Source organism: Wyeomyia smithii, chromosome 2 (assembly GCF_029784165.1).
Source record: "Wyeomyia smithii strain HCP4-BCI-WySm-NY-G18 chromosome 2, ASM2978416v1, whole genome shotgun sequence".
Lineage (NCBI taxonomy): Eukaryota > Metazoa > Arthropoda > Insecta > Diptera > Culicidae > Wyeomyia > Wyeomyia smithii.
The window spans coordinates 57,141,014-57,155,498 of NC_073695.1; the positions used below are offsets into that span (position 1 = coordinate 57,141,014).

Sequence of the window (14,485 nt, forward strand, 5' to 3'; positions counted from 1 at the left end):
CTGATAAAAGTCATTTTCCCCAGCAAAATTCTTCGAAAATTACAACCAATCATTTTCAATTTTCACTTCCAATGATCGCAGCACTCTTTCAGATACACTAGATTTTCGTCCTAGTAACGTGCTGTTATACTCAGATGAAAAAGATCGCGCGCATCGTTCACGGTTACGGAATAAAATTTGACGACAAATCCAACCAAATGATCTTCACTTCAAAGCGAAAAAGAAAAACAAACAGTCCACTCAACCAAAATGAACCTGACCGAAACACTTTTTCACTGACACTGACCGATGCCTTGACAATCTTCGTTAACTGATAAACTGATTTTGTTGTCTTGCTTTCATCGCATGAAATATAATGAGGTGTTTTGACAGTTCACTTCCATGCAAAAAGCGGGAAGGGAGAACTCTGAAAAGATTGTAAAAAAATAACGTTTATGGATGCTTTTTTTTCACTTTCACTCAAGAGTGTCAACAAATATCAATCCTGCTTCAGATCCTCCGGATTAACCTCCGAAAAAAGCAGCATACAAAATAAAAATTTAACCCACTATTCCTTCCCTAGATCATTTTATCAAGTATTTTGTTTTTATAATTGCATCGTGTATAAGGTGACGTCATTATTGCAACCAAATAGCAATTACACCAAAACGTTTTTTATATATTTAATGTTCCTCAAATGTTTCAGAACGAAAAAGCGTGTAGTGTATAAATCTTAGGGCAAGGAAACCGAATCAACAAAAAAACTGCATTTTGGTCGTTGCTGCTCCTACGTCAACAATGCAACCAGAGACAGTATAGGTTTTAATAGATCGTTGGATTCAGAAAGCTTCCAGTTAACTGTTGCCCTTAACATTCCTTTGTCGGGTTCATTTCTATAAAAAAAAAGACACAAATGTATCTCGTTTATGAGCAAAACATTAACCTTAATTGTACTGCCCTCTCGTCATGGTACATTGTGCCAAGTGGCTCTGGCTAGTGTACATCTACATTTAGCAGATCATTTCACGTTGAGTTAATCCAGCTTCTAGGAAAGGTGAATCTTCTCGCGAAAAGTGTTCACTGAACGATGATTCCATTTCAATGGTTAGGCTTCCTGCTGTTGGCTTCAAGTGTGAAATGGTCTCTTTGCGTGAGGAACGAATCCAAGTCTGCTATAATCCCTCCGTTATTTCGGTACGACAATTACAACAAATGCGGGTCAACGTTCTGCAGTGTTGCAATACATTTGACAGCAAAGGGTGATGAACTAACGGTATGTTTGGCGTTTACATCAAACGGGTTAATTGTTAATTCCGATTCTAGCAGGAATCAAACAGGATGATAGCCGGCTATCGCCGAAATAACCTGGCATGGGGTGTTTGCATTGCAGATTGCGAGGCTGAACTGGCTACTGCAAGCCTAGCGGACCAGCAACAATTGATTCAACCTAAGTTCAATATTGGAGATTCGGTGAGTAATATAAACGAATTCGTTCATCTACCCAGCTTTATTTTTTACCATCATCCTAAGGATATTCTCACTTGAATTGTTTTTGCCATTTCGAAATTTCTGGTAATATCGAGGAATAATATTTAACGTCCAATCCATTCAAATCATTGCTTATTTTACCTTGTGTTTTAACCACCAGTGCACTCTGTAAACCATGTAATTTTGTTTTTATGCTCGTCAAATTATATTAGTACATGTTGCAAGTTTGGAACGATCAATCGAATAAGTTCAATATGAAATATGCCACGTTATTGAATGCCTGTGTCAACAATCGTTTGAAGCGTGCTTACAACCTGACTCAGCGTGGCTTCCCGAACATCCAGTACTGCGTAACGAATGATCCTGCCGAGCATCAGTTGGAAAGAGGTATTGCGGCTTTTATGCCAGATGAGCTTCTCCTGTGATATGATTATATTTATTTCAGACTTTTGGACGATTGCATTTATTGTTTTAGTACTAGTTTTAACTTGTACTATTCTAATTACTAACGGAATTGAACTTTTTGTATCAAACGCTGTTTTGAAAGGTAATTCTTTTTCCTCTATAAAAATTATTATCATTAAAGCTAATGTATTCTATCCATATAGATAACCTGATCGTAAACTGTTTCGCAATCCGCCGAAATTGGGCTCGTCTTTTGGAGCAGCCAAACTCTGAGCTATATCGGGATTTCGGCTACATTGATGGATTACGAATTTTCATTAACATATTCACTCTGATGATTCACTCTCTAGTGGTGAGTGCGGTTCTTCCTCAAAACAATCCTGAACAAGTAGAGAAAGTACGTAAGGATCGTTTACAAGTAAAAAAGAGTAATTTCTTAAAATTCCATCTGATTCCAGAATATTCATAATCCAGTTATAATGACCTTTGTCGCTTTAACTCCCATAAGTGTTCAAAGTTTCTTAGTCATAACTGGCATGCTGCAGATGATAAACTTTTTAAAGAACATTCAGACAAACACCAAATTCGATGCTAGCTATTTCCGATCAAAAATCATAAATCGGATGATTCGACTACTTCCAGTCTATTACTTCTTTCTGCTGTTTACAATCGTCTGTGACAACCTTCCCGGAGTAAACTTAAGTATTGCTGGATATCTAACCATGACTACCGAACGGCTGGTTTGTCGGCAGCACGGTTGGAAGAATCTTCTTTTTATAAACAACTTTCCCGATGTGAAAAATGAATCTTGTTTTCTTCACGGTTGGTATCTGGCTGCCGATCAGCAACTGTTTCTTTGTTCATTAGCTTTATTAGCGCTGATTTGGAAGTTCCCTAGAAAAACCAAAACCGTACTCTGGATAGTAGGCGTGGCTTCGATAATCGTTCCCACGAGCATCGTTCACTATATGGGATTACATTCTTTGCCTCCATTGAATCTCCAGTAAGTTCATCGGAAATAATCATTTGAATCTGATTGAATCGCTGTTAATTTTTTTTTAGGGAAACACGTTTTCTGTTATACTATCAGCCTTGGTTCAACTATATCTATCAACCAGGTTATTCCAACATGAACGCAACAGTGGCTGGATTAGTGGTTGGATATTTGTACCATCAAACGAAAACCGGAAAAAGCAAACCAGGGGTGAGATTCTAATGTACCCATTCTCTGTTCAGTATTATAAATAGATCACTTTCAGTTTTCCAAGCAGATGATACCAGTAATGTTGCTGATTGTTGGAACCGTATTTGGAACAATTCCTCTGCTATACATATACGCTTTACCATTTCCTTCAATACTTAACACACTTCACTTTGTACTATATCGAAACTTCGGAATATTTGGTGCCTGTGTCTGCTTCATATACTGCTTCCTAAATCCTCCAGGTGAGTATGTTTTTATGTGGTAAAAAGTTCTTTCATTATTATACTCTTCCTTTATGATTGCAGGCATAATTCGACGTATTTTGAGCACTCGCTTATTTACCAGTCTAGGAAAGTTGTCATACAGCGTCTATGTTCTTCACATTCCCTTGCTGCGGATAGCTTTCAATTACGTTCCGGTACCGGTTGAAGTTTCCCATTCGAATACAGCTGTATTATGCACTGCATTAGTCGTAGCATCTTACGCACTAGGTTTAGTGACGTATCTTGCGATAGAACAGCCCAGCAGTCTTCTACTCAAACATTGGTTCTTTGTTAGCAGAAAGACAAAGAAAACCTAGAACTTTGTTTGAAGTGAAACACCCAAGGCTGAACAATTTTTGCCTTTATATACGATTATTCGACAGTTTGAACTTGGCATCCGGTTATACGGTGAGCTTAACGAAACAATACTTTTCAAGCACAATAAATATTGTTTCTTCAACGGATTGACTCTAAAACTTGTTATTTAGGGTTATATAATAATTCCGACCCGTATTGTTTCAAATTTAACGTCCATGCTTCATGGCCGTAGAGGGGCACGGGAAGGATTAGTGTTTTGTAGAGTGCAAGTTTAGTACGGGTTTGCAGCAACATCCGTCGGAGCCCTATTCTCACAGCTTCCCTCCTGAGAGATCCGAGGGTAATTCTTCATCGGACCACACTCTCCGCATGATCCTGTGTAAAGCACGATACAGCTGTTCACTCCCGACTTCAAAGAGTTCGGCTGGAATGCCGTCCTTACCAGCTGCTCCTTTATCAGTTCTTCAGCTCTTTCACTGCTTTCTTCACCTCGTCCAGGGATGGTGGGTCCACAGCTTTGTCATCATCCTCAATCACCATCCTGCTCCTTTCGACTGCGCTGTTCTCTTCACCATTCAACAGCACACTAATGTGTTCTTTCCAACGCCTGGCCACCTCCGTTCTATCGTTAATCAGGTTCCCCTCCCTATCGTTGCACATGACAGCACTTGCACTTGCACTGACACGTTTCGGTTCATGATTCTATTAATTTTCTTGTAGAAGCTTCTCGCATTGTGCCCGGAGAAGCAACCTTCCGCCTCCGCAAGAATCCCCTCCCAATGCTGACGTTTCTTCCAGCGATGGAGTCTTTTTTCAACAGCGCTAGCTTTCCGGTATCTTCCTACGCTCTGACGAGTCACAACCGTGGCTAACATGTGAATTCTGGCGCGGTTCTTTCCATCCGTCGCTCGCTGGTACTCAGCGTCAAACCACTCACTGAATGTGCTTGTCTCAGATGTACCCAACACTTCTCCCGCTGTGGTGGTGATTGTACTGTGGATATGCCTCCACTGTTCATTTAGGCTACCTCCAACTAGACCTCGATCCACTCATCAACCTTCTGCTGGTACTCTGTAGCCACTTTTCCAGTTGATAGCCGCAGGATGTTTAACTGTGTCCTCCTTGTCGTCAAGAATTTTAACACGTTGGACAACCGGGCGCGAATGTTGGATAGCACGAGATAATGATCCGAGTCAACGTTTGGTCCTCTGAACGACCACACGTCTATAACGTCTGAAAAGAGCCGTAGACTGTTAGTTTCAGTAAATTCGTAGCGTCCTGTACGTTGAACAATTGGTTGCGAAATCGGCGCAAAATAAGCAGAAGGTCAAGTTCCTTATCGAAATGTAGCACCAAGAAGGTTTTGCTTTAAACATCCATGGAAGGTAATTATATTAGCTTACTTGCAAAAAATATAGCGGCAGGCCCTAGTGCGTTAACCGGAACATTCATCATGGCGGACGAAAACATGCGTGTAAGCATTTTTCCGATTCTTTCTTCGCTTTATTTATCAATTCTCCCTCAGTTTTTGCGATAGAATTGTTGGAGTAGATCTTACGCTTTATGTTTGCCGTGAAACTGTAGATGGACGTAACTGGAGGATGTTGGGCGTTGGCTTCGAGTAATGGACCGATGCCAGATCCAGCCAGAAAACCGCGTCTTAGCTTTTATGGCATTCCTTGATGAACGACGCAACTTTCGGCAGGCATTTTGTACTATTAATTTTCTCTTCCCCGGCCAATCCGGGGCCGAAAGAAGAGCGGCTTCGACATCCCCTTCTCGCTGATTGTCAGCCACAGCAACACCTTCTTGAGGAACCTCATGTACGAAATGAAAGTCACCTCGGAGCTCAATTCCTTCGGGAGGCCCCTGCCCTGCCCTGCCTGTTCTTGCCACCCAGGGTGAGATAGGTCTCGTCGTCCATCACCACCGCCACGTAGCGATTTGCCACGAAAATAAACTTGACCATCTTATTCAGCCGCTGCTGCTGAATCATTGCCTGCAGCTCCGAAACCAGTTGACGGGACTGCCGCTTCCTGAACAGGTATGTCCATGTTCGCTAGGTACTTTTTCACTGTTTGGCCGTTTGCATCGACTTCTCGGACAAGCGCACGCAGCAATGTAGTCGCTTTTCCCTCGGTGTTCCTCTTCAGCATACTTTGTAGCTTCTTGTCGCTCAGGGTCGTCGGCCGTCCGGAACCGAGTTTTCTTGGGGTCGTTCCCAAGCCACGTGGTCATGTTTTGATCACTGTTCATACCATCCGTACTCCCCTCCCCCACCCCGTGGTCTTAAGTGGTCTTTTGGCCAACCTCCTCCTCCTCCTTGCGACTTCAACCGCGTGGTCTTTTCATTTGTCAAGTACCAAAAATCCATTAATTTTTGTACATTTTTATTATAAAACTTTCAGTACATTCTATATTTCTGGAATACAAAAGCTTCATTCTTGACTTAGTGGCAACAATAAATTATAATACAAGAAAAAAGACCACGTGGTTATTTCGTTAACCCCTCAACCCCGTGCTTGGTCTTCCGTGGTCTTTCGATATACCCCCCGTCCCTCTCTTTATGACCACATGGTTTAGGAACGGCCTCCATTTTATGCTCTGATTGTTGTCCAACAGTACCGAGATGTTGTAGATGCCGAAACAGGCGTATCCGGCGTCCACAGTGTCCGTTTTCAACGCGGTGGGGTACCACCTTTTGAACGCGCAACATCTGAACGAAGTAGCTTCATTGTTTTCGCCATCACGGTTGGACTGACTGGTAGTGTTGTCAATTTTTTTCTACTGACTCATGGGTTACTATAATTGATAGTGCATGGGTAGTTTCGTCAGTGTGCGTGAAGGTAAACCCATGGAAATTTATCCATTATCTATAGGAGATTAAAAATATTTTACAACTAAAAAGGTTTGTTTGACTGGCATAGTGTCTTTGATAAAGTTGTAGATAATAATTAAGGCCTTCCAAGAAAATAATATGCCCTGTGAAAAAATGATTAAAAATAAGTATTTTTCCAAAAAAAAACAATAACTTTTTTTCCTGATTTCTCCCTTATTGGACAGTCCTTAATGTTTAGGTAATCTTTTGTAGTTTTTATATAAAAATTAAATTTTTCAAAGATAAGCTTATTTAGAAAATTTTTTTTTATTTGACGTAGGACTACGTCTTTGTTTTCTATACTAGATTACATTTTATGAATTTGAAAATGAAACTTGCAAATGTTGCATCAGATTTCAAACGACTTAATGCATCTTAGTCATTTATATGTCGGTGGATAGATAAGATGTGTAACAATTGTTTGATATAATGTTTAACATTGTTGCTTTACTGCTTAATGGGGAAAAAAGGTGAAAAGTTCCAAGGTCAAGCTTTCCCATACATTTCCCTCGCTATTGGCTTGCTTCCTGAGCACGGATAACAATAACATGGGCGGAATAAATTCCACTGCCTACATATTTTGACTCAACAAAGTGTTTTGTTCCGTTTGTCTTTCTCGAAACTGCATGGCCACGCCCTAATGGCAAAAATCTACGTTGAACTCGATACAAAAGACTGCGTGTAGAAAATTCAGCTTCAGTCTAGTTTGTCACACAATATCGAGTGGAGTATAGCTGTTAGAGGTACGCGACATTGAGAAACGAGAGCTGCATACGAGTCAACTTCCAGGCACTGCGGAGCATGTTATCTTTATTTTGCATACGGCAGCAACAGTTACCATCGTACGCTGAAGGATATTTTGCTGTGACTACTACTGGAGGGCACAGCGGAGAGCAAATTTTATGCGCGGCCAAAAAAATATTCAATGCTACCGGTGGTGGTGCGATCATCAGCGTTCTGTAGCACACATTTCGAGCCGAAGATTATGAAATCAGTTCTTTTCAGAACTATAAATGTTTGAAGATAAGAGTTATGAGAATTTTCACCAAGGTTGCATATTTAATTTTAGGGTGCTTCTTCGCTGCGTACCGATAGCACGCTCCACAAGTGTAATTTTGGGAAACAATGTATGACAAACTTGTAGTCCCTAAGTAGTACTACAAGTTTGTTAAATAGTGCAATGCTCTAACTCTTATACCTGAAGTGTAAAAGCCCATATTCAGTACAATATTCAGCCAATATTCGCAGTGAATATTATGATATTCACCGCGAATATTGGCTGAACATCCCGCTGAATATGGGCTCCTACACTTTAGGTACAATAGTTAGAGCACTGTTTTCTTTGACAATGTTGTAGCATTACTTTAGGACTGAAAGTTTGTCGTACATCTTTTTTCAAAATTGTACTTGTGGGGCGAATTATCGGCACGCGACCAATTGAATGGAATTGACACCCCAACATTGAATATACAACCTTGATTTTCACAACTACTACTAGTATAAAATTTCCATGCATTCATGCATCGTTAGTTTTACAATAACGACCATCAAATATAAACGGTAGTGAGCAAGATCGCGCCAAATGACCTATGGTCGTATATCGTCCATTTTTGATTTGAATGAAACTTTGCACACGTATTTGGCTTAGCAAACTGAGCATTTTTCACAGGTGGAGAGATTTTTTACACCCATGAGTTACATTCTAAAAGGGCGTATGCCTTTTGGCATAGGTTTTATTGGAAGCATTGTAGCCCAGAAACCGTTGGTTGTATAGAAAAACTGTCTGAGAATGAGTTGTAGGGAATTAAAAATGCACCATAAAAAAATATACACTGTACATAAAAAATTTTATTTGACCAAAAAAATTAAAAATAAACATTAAATTTCAATTTTATAAAAAGAGTTGAATTTTTTTTTATTTTTTTTAAGAAACTTGACGTTAATACGCAACTTCAAAAAAAAAGTCCAGGATGGAGAAATGAAAAATAATTTTGAAGTAGAATACTTCTCTCAGGAAGTTCGGCTACATAGGGATGTGAAATGAAAATCTAAAACCGAAAAAAGTGACAAATATGTCCAATTTCAAATGCTAATAAATCGGTTAGTATTCGATGGATTTCCTTCGTTCTTGCAGCAATAGATTGGAAAATCTTCTAAGATTCTTCCCAAAATAAGATAATTGTAATTTTATTATTCACACTATTGTACTATTGAAAATAGTCAAGCCTTGTCAAAACGAAAAATTCGACCTCTGATTGGTCGTTATATGCTTGCTTCCCAAGCACGGTCGACAGGATCATATACCTTGCAATTGAAAACATGCTATTTGGCCTATATAAGAGCCTGTTTCAGCCGGAGCCGCTCATAATAGTTCTAGACAGCGACAACAGCAGTCGTCCTTCCTTAGCAGCAGCACTAGCCCTGTGGTTGGTCACCACGTCTCAGGAGCAGCGCGGTTTTTCTCAGCGTGTGTCGCCAGACAGCCATTATTCCCCCCGTGTTGGGGCAGCATGAAGATTGCCATCAGGAAATCCAATTTTGAAAATCAAAATGCCTTTTTGAAGGCAAATAAACAAGTCATTGAAAGTTAATAATTTTTGTCAACGCAAGCAAGCATTCTGTGTTGCATCCTAACAATTTAAATTTGTCGCACCCGTCTAATTTACTGAATGTGAAATAGCTTCCACAGTGCATGTTGTCCGTGTATCTTAATTCCCCCAATGTTAGGGCAGCTCAAAGGTTGTAATTAGCAACCAATTTTGAACCGCAACATGCTTTTTTCAAGGCAAATAAAAAAATAATTGAAGGTTAATTATTTTCTGGCATCAACACAAGCAGACATTCTGTGCGGGATGCAATCAAATTCTGTTGTAGTTGTCTAGTCTTGTAGTTGTAGTTGTTGTAGTTGTTGCAGCGCAAAGGCTGCGATCAGCATAATCGACATTGAATAATTAACTGCCCTGTTAGTACGCATTCACAAAAGCAGTTAGTTCGACTATGCAGAGCTAATATGAAGTCGATTCAATCAATCAGCATAAACAGAATTTCGTCGTTTCCCAGCTGCCAAGTTGCAACATGATGCAACACGCAACAGCGAGCAAACGAAATCGCTTGATGTTACAAACCGCAATAAGATACGGGTTAAAACCGTTGCGTGTGTGAGAGCACCATCGGTGTTTATTCGCTGGATACACTATCTACTGTCTACTGAACGCAGTAATCTGCTTACATGCGACATGGGGACGGGAACATTTTCTTCAACCAAGCTGCGCAACACGACACAAAACATGTTAATTTGTTGCTTCAATGAGAGTGCTATCGGTCCGGCTCGGCGGAGGTGGAGCTTATCAAATGATCGTTCTGAACCAGAATGAAGTCACACATATTTTTCAAGTTATATCATTCCACCACGGACGTAAAATAATTCATTCCTATTTTCATCCCTATATAAGAGCCTGTTTTAGTCGAAGCCGCTCATAGTAGTTCTGAACAGCGACGACAGCAGTCCTCCCTTAGCAGCAGCGGGAGCGAGCAGTGGGTACCATCGATAGCGAATAGCGGCCACAACTGTGGCATGGCTGCGAATAAGCGTAGCAGTTTCAGCGGATCTCCCCATCGATAGCAGCAGGGCCAGCAGATGCAGGTACAGCGGATACCAATGGCGGCCACAACTGTGGCATGGCTACGGATAGCGTTGCAGGTGCTCAGCAGTTGGGCCAGCGTATAGCGGCCACAACTGTGGCATGGCTATGCATAGCGTAGCTGTTGCAGCGGGTATATCAGCATCGATAGTAGCAGGGTCAGCTGATGCAACGACACTCCCTTCACTAAAATGCTGTTTCTGTGTGGTAGCGGGAAGCATCAGCAGCAGGCTTGCATGGAGTGAATACATCAGCCAGAAACTTTCTCTAAGGCCTCTGCCATAGTAGACGCGAATAGCGGCGCGAACCGATTCGCTCGGCCGTAGGTTGATGTACAGCTCTACTGATGGCTGTACATTAACCTACAGCTGAGCGAATCGGTTCGCGTCGCTTTTCGCGTCCATTATGGCAGAGGCCTAATGGGAAAGTTGTATCAGTTTGTTCAGAAGAATATTATTGTCGGTAATATTACAGAGATGCGATTGCGTAAATCCGATTTTGAATTGAACAATTGTTCTTTTGAGAACAAATAACACACTTATTTGAAGAGTTAATAGCTTTTGGTACCAATAGCAGTATAGTGACAGCCTCAGCGGTAGATGCAGCTGCAGCCGGTACTTCCCTGAGGCCGATGTAAAAGTAAATGGGAGCAGCACGGCGAAACAGTTCGGGTTATGCTTAGACGCGCGTCATTTTTCGTTGTTGATATTCCCCACATGAAACGACGCGCTTTCGTATTAGCGGTAGATGCATTTGCCAACACTTCCTCCAGTAAAGCCGTGTCTAGTTTTCAATGTGAAAACACCTTTCTCATTGTGTTGACCGTGCGCCTTAGTCCTCACTATCAAGGTAACACAGAGATATAAGATAAACACTACATCCTATGATAAATTGAACAATTGTCCTTATAAGGACAACAAATGAATTAATGAAGATTTAATTTTGAATTAGAATACTTCTCTCAGGAAGTTCGGTTACATAGGGATGTGAAATGAAAATCTAAAACTGAAAAAAGTGAGAAAAATTTCAAATGCTAATAAATCGGTTAGTTTTCGATGGATTTCCTTCGTTTTTGCAGCAATCGATTAGAAAATCTTCTAAAATTCCTACCAAATGCATTCAAATTGCAATTTTATCATTCGAACAATTGCACTATTGAAAACTCTTAAGACTTGTCAAAACACAAAATTCGACCTCTGATTGGTCGTTATACCGCGCTTTCCCAAGCACGGTCGGCAGAGCTATTGACCTAGTAAATTGGGAATGCATCATTTGGCCTATATAAGAGCTTCGTCAGATAATAAACAAACATTTCATCGGATATTAAATTGAACAACTGAAATTTGAAGAACACAAATGATTATTTGAAGAGTTAATATTTTCTCGTTTTGCGCTATAATCCAAAGTTAATTATCTTCATCTGCATGCATACTCTGACTATAATTACGTGTTTGCGTCGCTCAGTGTTTGGCTACGGTCATGCAGAACGCAAATAACGGCGCGATGCGATTCGGCAAAATGTATAGCTCTACTATAGCTTCTACTTTGATTTGTTCCGATTTCAGAAAATAAGATACAAACGAAGCTGTTTTCAAAAGATGACAAATCATTCACTTATGATGTATGTAAAATATAAGGTGAAACTAGTTTTGTAAAGTATCTATGTAATAAAAAAATATGTTCCTAAGATAATAGAACTCGAAAATAAATATTTGATTCTTATATATATTTATAGCACTTAGAACATTTAACTCTTTTCTTGAGAACCGTTCGCCCAATCGTTTTGTTGTCAAAGAATGAATTATATATTTTTGATCAAGCATTTCAATGAACGTATGGTTTTTGCTGGAGAATCATGGACAAATTATGAAAAACGTGTATTTTCCTAAATAATTATAATTTTTCGAGCTTAAATTATAAATAACTCGAAAACCAACGCCTTTAGAATGTTTACTACCAAAAGCTTTTTGATTTAAAATGACTCTCTGCATCTTTTGAAATCTTCAGAATACAAATATTTTGAAAAATGTTTGAATTAGAATTTTCATAAAAAAATTAATCGACCATACAAAAATTATTTTTCATTTCTCCATCCTGGACTTTTTTTTGAAGTTGCGTATTGACGTCAAGTTTAATTAAAAAAAAAAAATAAGAAAAAAATTCAACTCTTTTTAAATTGAAATTTCATGTTTATTTTTTATTTTAATTTTTTTGGTCAAAAAATTTTTTTTTGTGCAGTGTATATTTTTTATGATGCATTTTCGATTCGCTACAACTCATTCTCAGACAGTTTTTCTGTACAACCAACGGTTTCTGGGCTACAATACTTCAAATAACACCTAAGCCAAAAGGCCCTTTTAGCCCTTTTAGAATGTAACTCACGGGTGTAAAAAATCTCTCCACCTGTGAAAAATGCTCAGTTTGCTAAGCCAAATACGTGTGCAAAGTTTCATTCAAATCAAAAATGGTCGATTAAATTTTCGCGTATTTCCAGGCGATTTGAAATGATTTTGCTCTAGTGTTGCCTATGAACAGTTTATCGCAGCATATAATATATGCATTTAGCTCTACGTCGCCATTTCATACAACCCCTAGGGCTGTATACCTTGTAGTATTGTTATCTCTTTTTAAAAAAAAAGTTTGTTCCAGAGTTTTTTTTTTTTTTTTGCAAAGGCGAAATTATTATTTACAACTTTGCCGACGACGTCACACCGATTCGTTTTGACTTTAAAAATATTTGCAATCATCAATACCTTACTAAAACAAATAGCATCATCAATACCTTACTTCAAATAGCTTCAAAAATGAGTCGTGTTCCAAAAAATTATACCAATAGCACAAAATAGCATCTTTTGCCCATAAATAGAAACATCTATGCAAAGCGTCAGCCAAATCATGACGGTCGATTAAGTTGGTCACCCGTTTTATGTGAAATTGCACTCATGTAATAATCTTGTATATTTTGGCTATCTAACAGCATATTAATTATTAAAATCGATACAGTTGTTAATAACCCTCAATATTAGAATTAGAAAACTTCTATTCCGTCATGTTCATTTCACATATTATCAAACCATCGCAATAAAATTTCCAACAAATTGGTACCGGGTGAGATTGTGCCAGTGTGGGCGAGATTGTGCCATTCAACCCGTGACTTGTCAGCCGTTTCTTTAGAGTCAGAAGACTTGTCTTTCTTGGTGAGGTATGCAAGTAAACTTATTCAAGAGAGATTGGTGATCGTCATGAGATGGCTGACCAATAATAAGAAGGCATGGCACAATGTTACCCCGGCTTACGGTATTAGACTCAGTACAATCTTTGTACCAAAATGTTTTATATACAGTGGACAATCAAACCATCTCAAATAGTTTCTATCGAGGAACCTCGTTTATCATCGCAATTGAAAAATCAAACATTTTTTTGTTCGGCAAACTTTTTCTCTTAGCCCCAATCAATAATATTTGATGATAACCTTTGTTTCAGATTACTTCACGTTCTCTTCGCGGCATGGACTCAACAAGGCTTCGACGTGACAGCAATTGCGTATCACGGTGCCTGAATTTCGGCTCACAGTTCTTTCCTATTTTTCAACAATACAATGAACAATAAATTCTCAAATTCATTTGAACGACTGCTTAATAAAAAGAATACTTAATTCCATTGCTCAACGTTCTATGCTGACCCGATTTAACATCGGCTCATCATGTCAATTCTACTTTGCAATGGCATTTTTATCGAAAAAGGCATCAACTCACTGAAGATTCAGTACTCTGAAACACAGTGGAGTTCAAAAAGAATTGGTCAGCAGCGACCAGGAAGTGTACGAGTCTTCCTCTGCAGAACTGGAGCTATAATAAATCGGTCTGTTCCATAATTGGTTTTTAATGATTCCATTTTAATATGCGGTTTCAAAAGTTTACGAGTGCTTATCGATACATTCCTCAGATGGCTAACAGCTTGGCAAATGTGACATTGTTGATAACATTAATTAGTTTATATGACTCTCGTTACCTCTAATCTGTCACTTTTTCTTCCTTCTTCATATTCTTTGACGTCTCAGCAGGCTGTACTCATTGTACATTAATTGGTATGTCTTGACTACGTTGATTGATATGTCTTGTTCAACAATTCAGCAGTAAATTGAGCTTTTTTTAATTATTTAGTGATAAATTTAAGAGTCACATAAATAAAACTTTATACACATTTATTGTCACAAAAACTAAAGTTTCATAGTAAAGCAACTCCTAGACTGTTTACACCGATGAAGATAAGTATTAAACCCACATGAACATATCTCTAATGTGTGGTT

At 39.1% G+C, this 14,485-nt stretch overlaps 1 protein-coding gene across 2 annotated transcripts; it reads left to right on the top strand.

The window, feature by feature from the left end:
- Positions 1-975: 975 nt before the first annotated feature.
- LOC129723150 (nose resistant to fluoxetine protein 6-like) lies at positions 976-3,796 on the top strand. Of its 2 annotated transcripts, none has more exons than XM_055677157.1 (9): positions 976-1,252; positions 1,303-1,449; positions 1,680-1,854; positions 1,913-2,014; positions 2,076-2,269; positions 2,331-2,875; positions 2,935-3,076; positions 3,132-3,318; positions 3,382-3,796. In XM_055677157.1, the coding sequence occupies exons 1-9, from the start codon at positions 1,067-1,069 to the stop codon at positions 3,654-3,656; spliced, it is 1,953 nt and encodes a 650-aa protein (XP_055533132.1). In that variant the 5' UTR covers positions 976-1,066; the 3' UTR covers positions 3,657-3,796. The 2 variants fall into 2 exon arrangements, with proteins under 2 accessions (XP_055533132.1, XP_055533133.1); XM_055677158.1 differs by having other exon boundaries at positions 1,306-1,449.
- Positions 3,797-14,485: the final 10,689 nt, after the last annotated feature.

Excerpts from the sequence above, each read along its gene's own strand:
- LOC129723150 (XM_055677157.1), top strand. The coding sequence starts at position 1,067 with ATGATTCCATTTCAATGGTTAGGCTTCCTGCTGTTGGCTTCAAGTGTG. Across the intron at positions 1,450-1,679 it reads AGTTCAATATTGGAGATTCG|TACATGTTGCAAGTTTGGAA; the intron begins GTGAGTAATATA and ends AAATTATATTAG. Across the intron at positions 2,270-2,330 it reads ATCCTGAACAAGTAGAGAAA|AATATTCATAATCCAGTTAT; the intron begins GTACGTAAGGAT and ends ATCTGATTCCAG.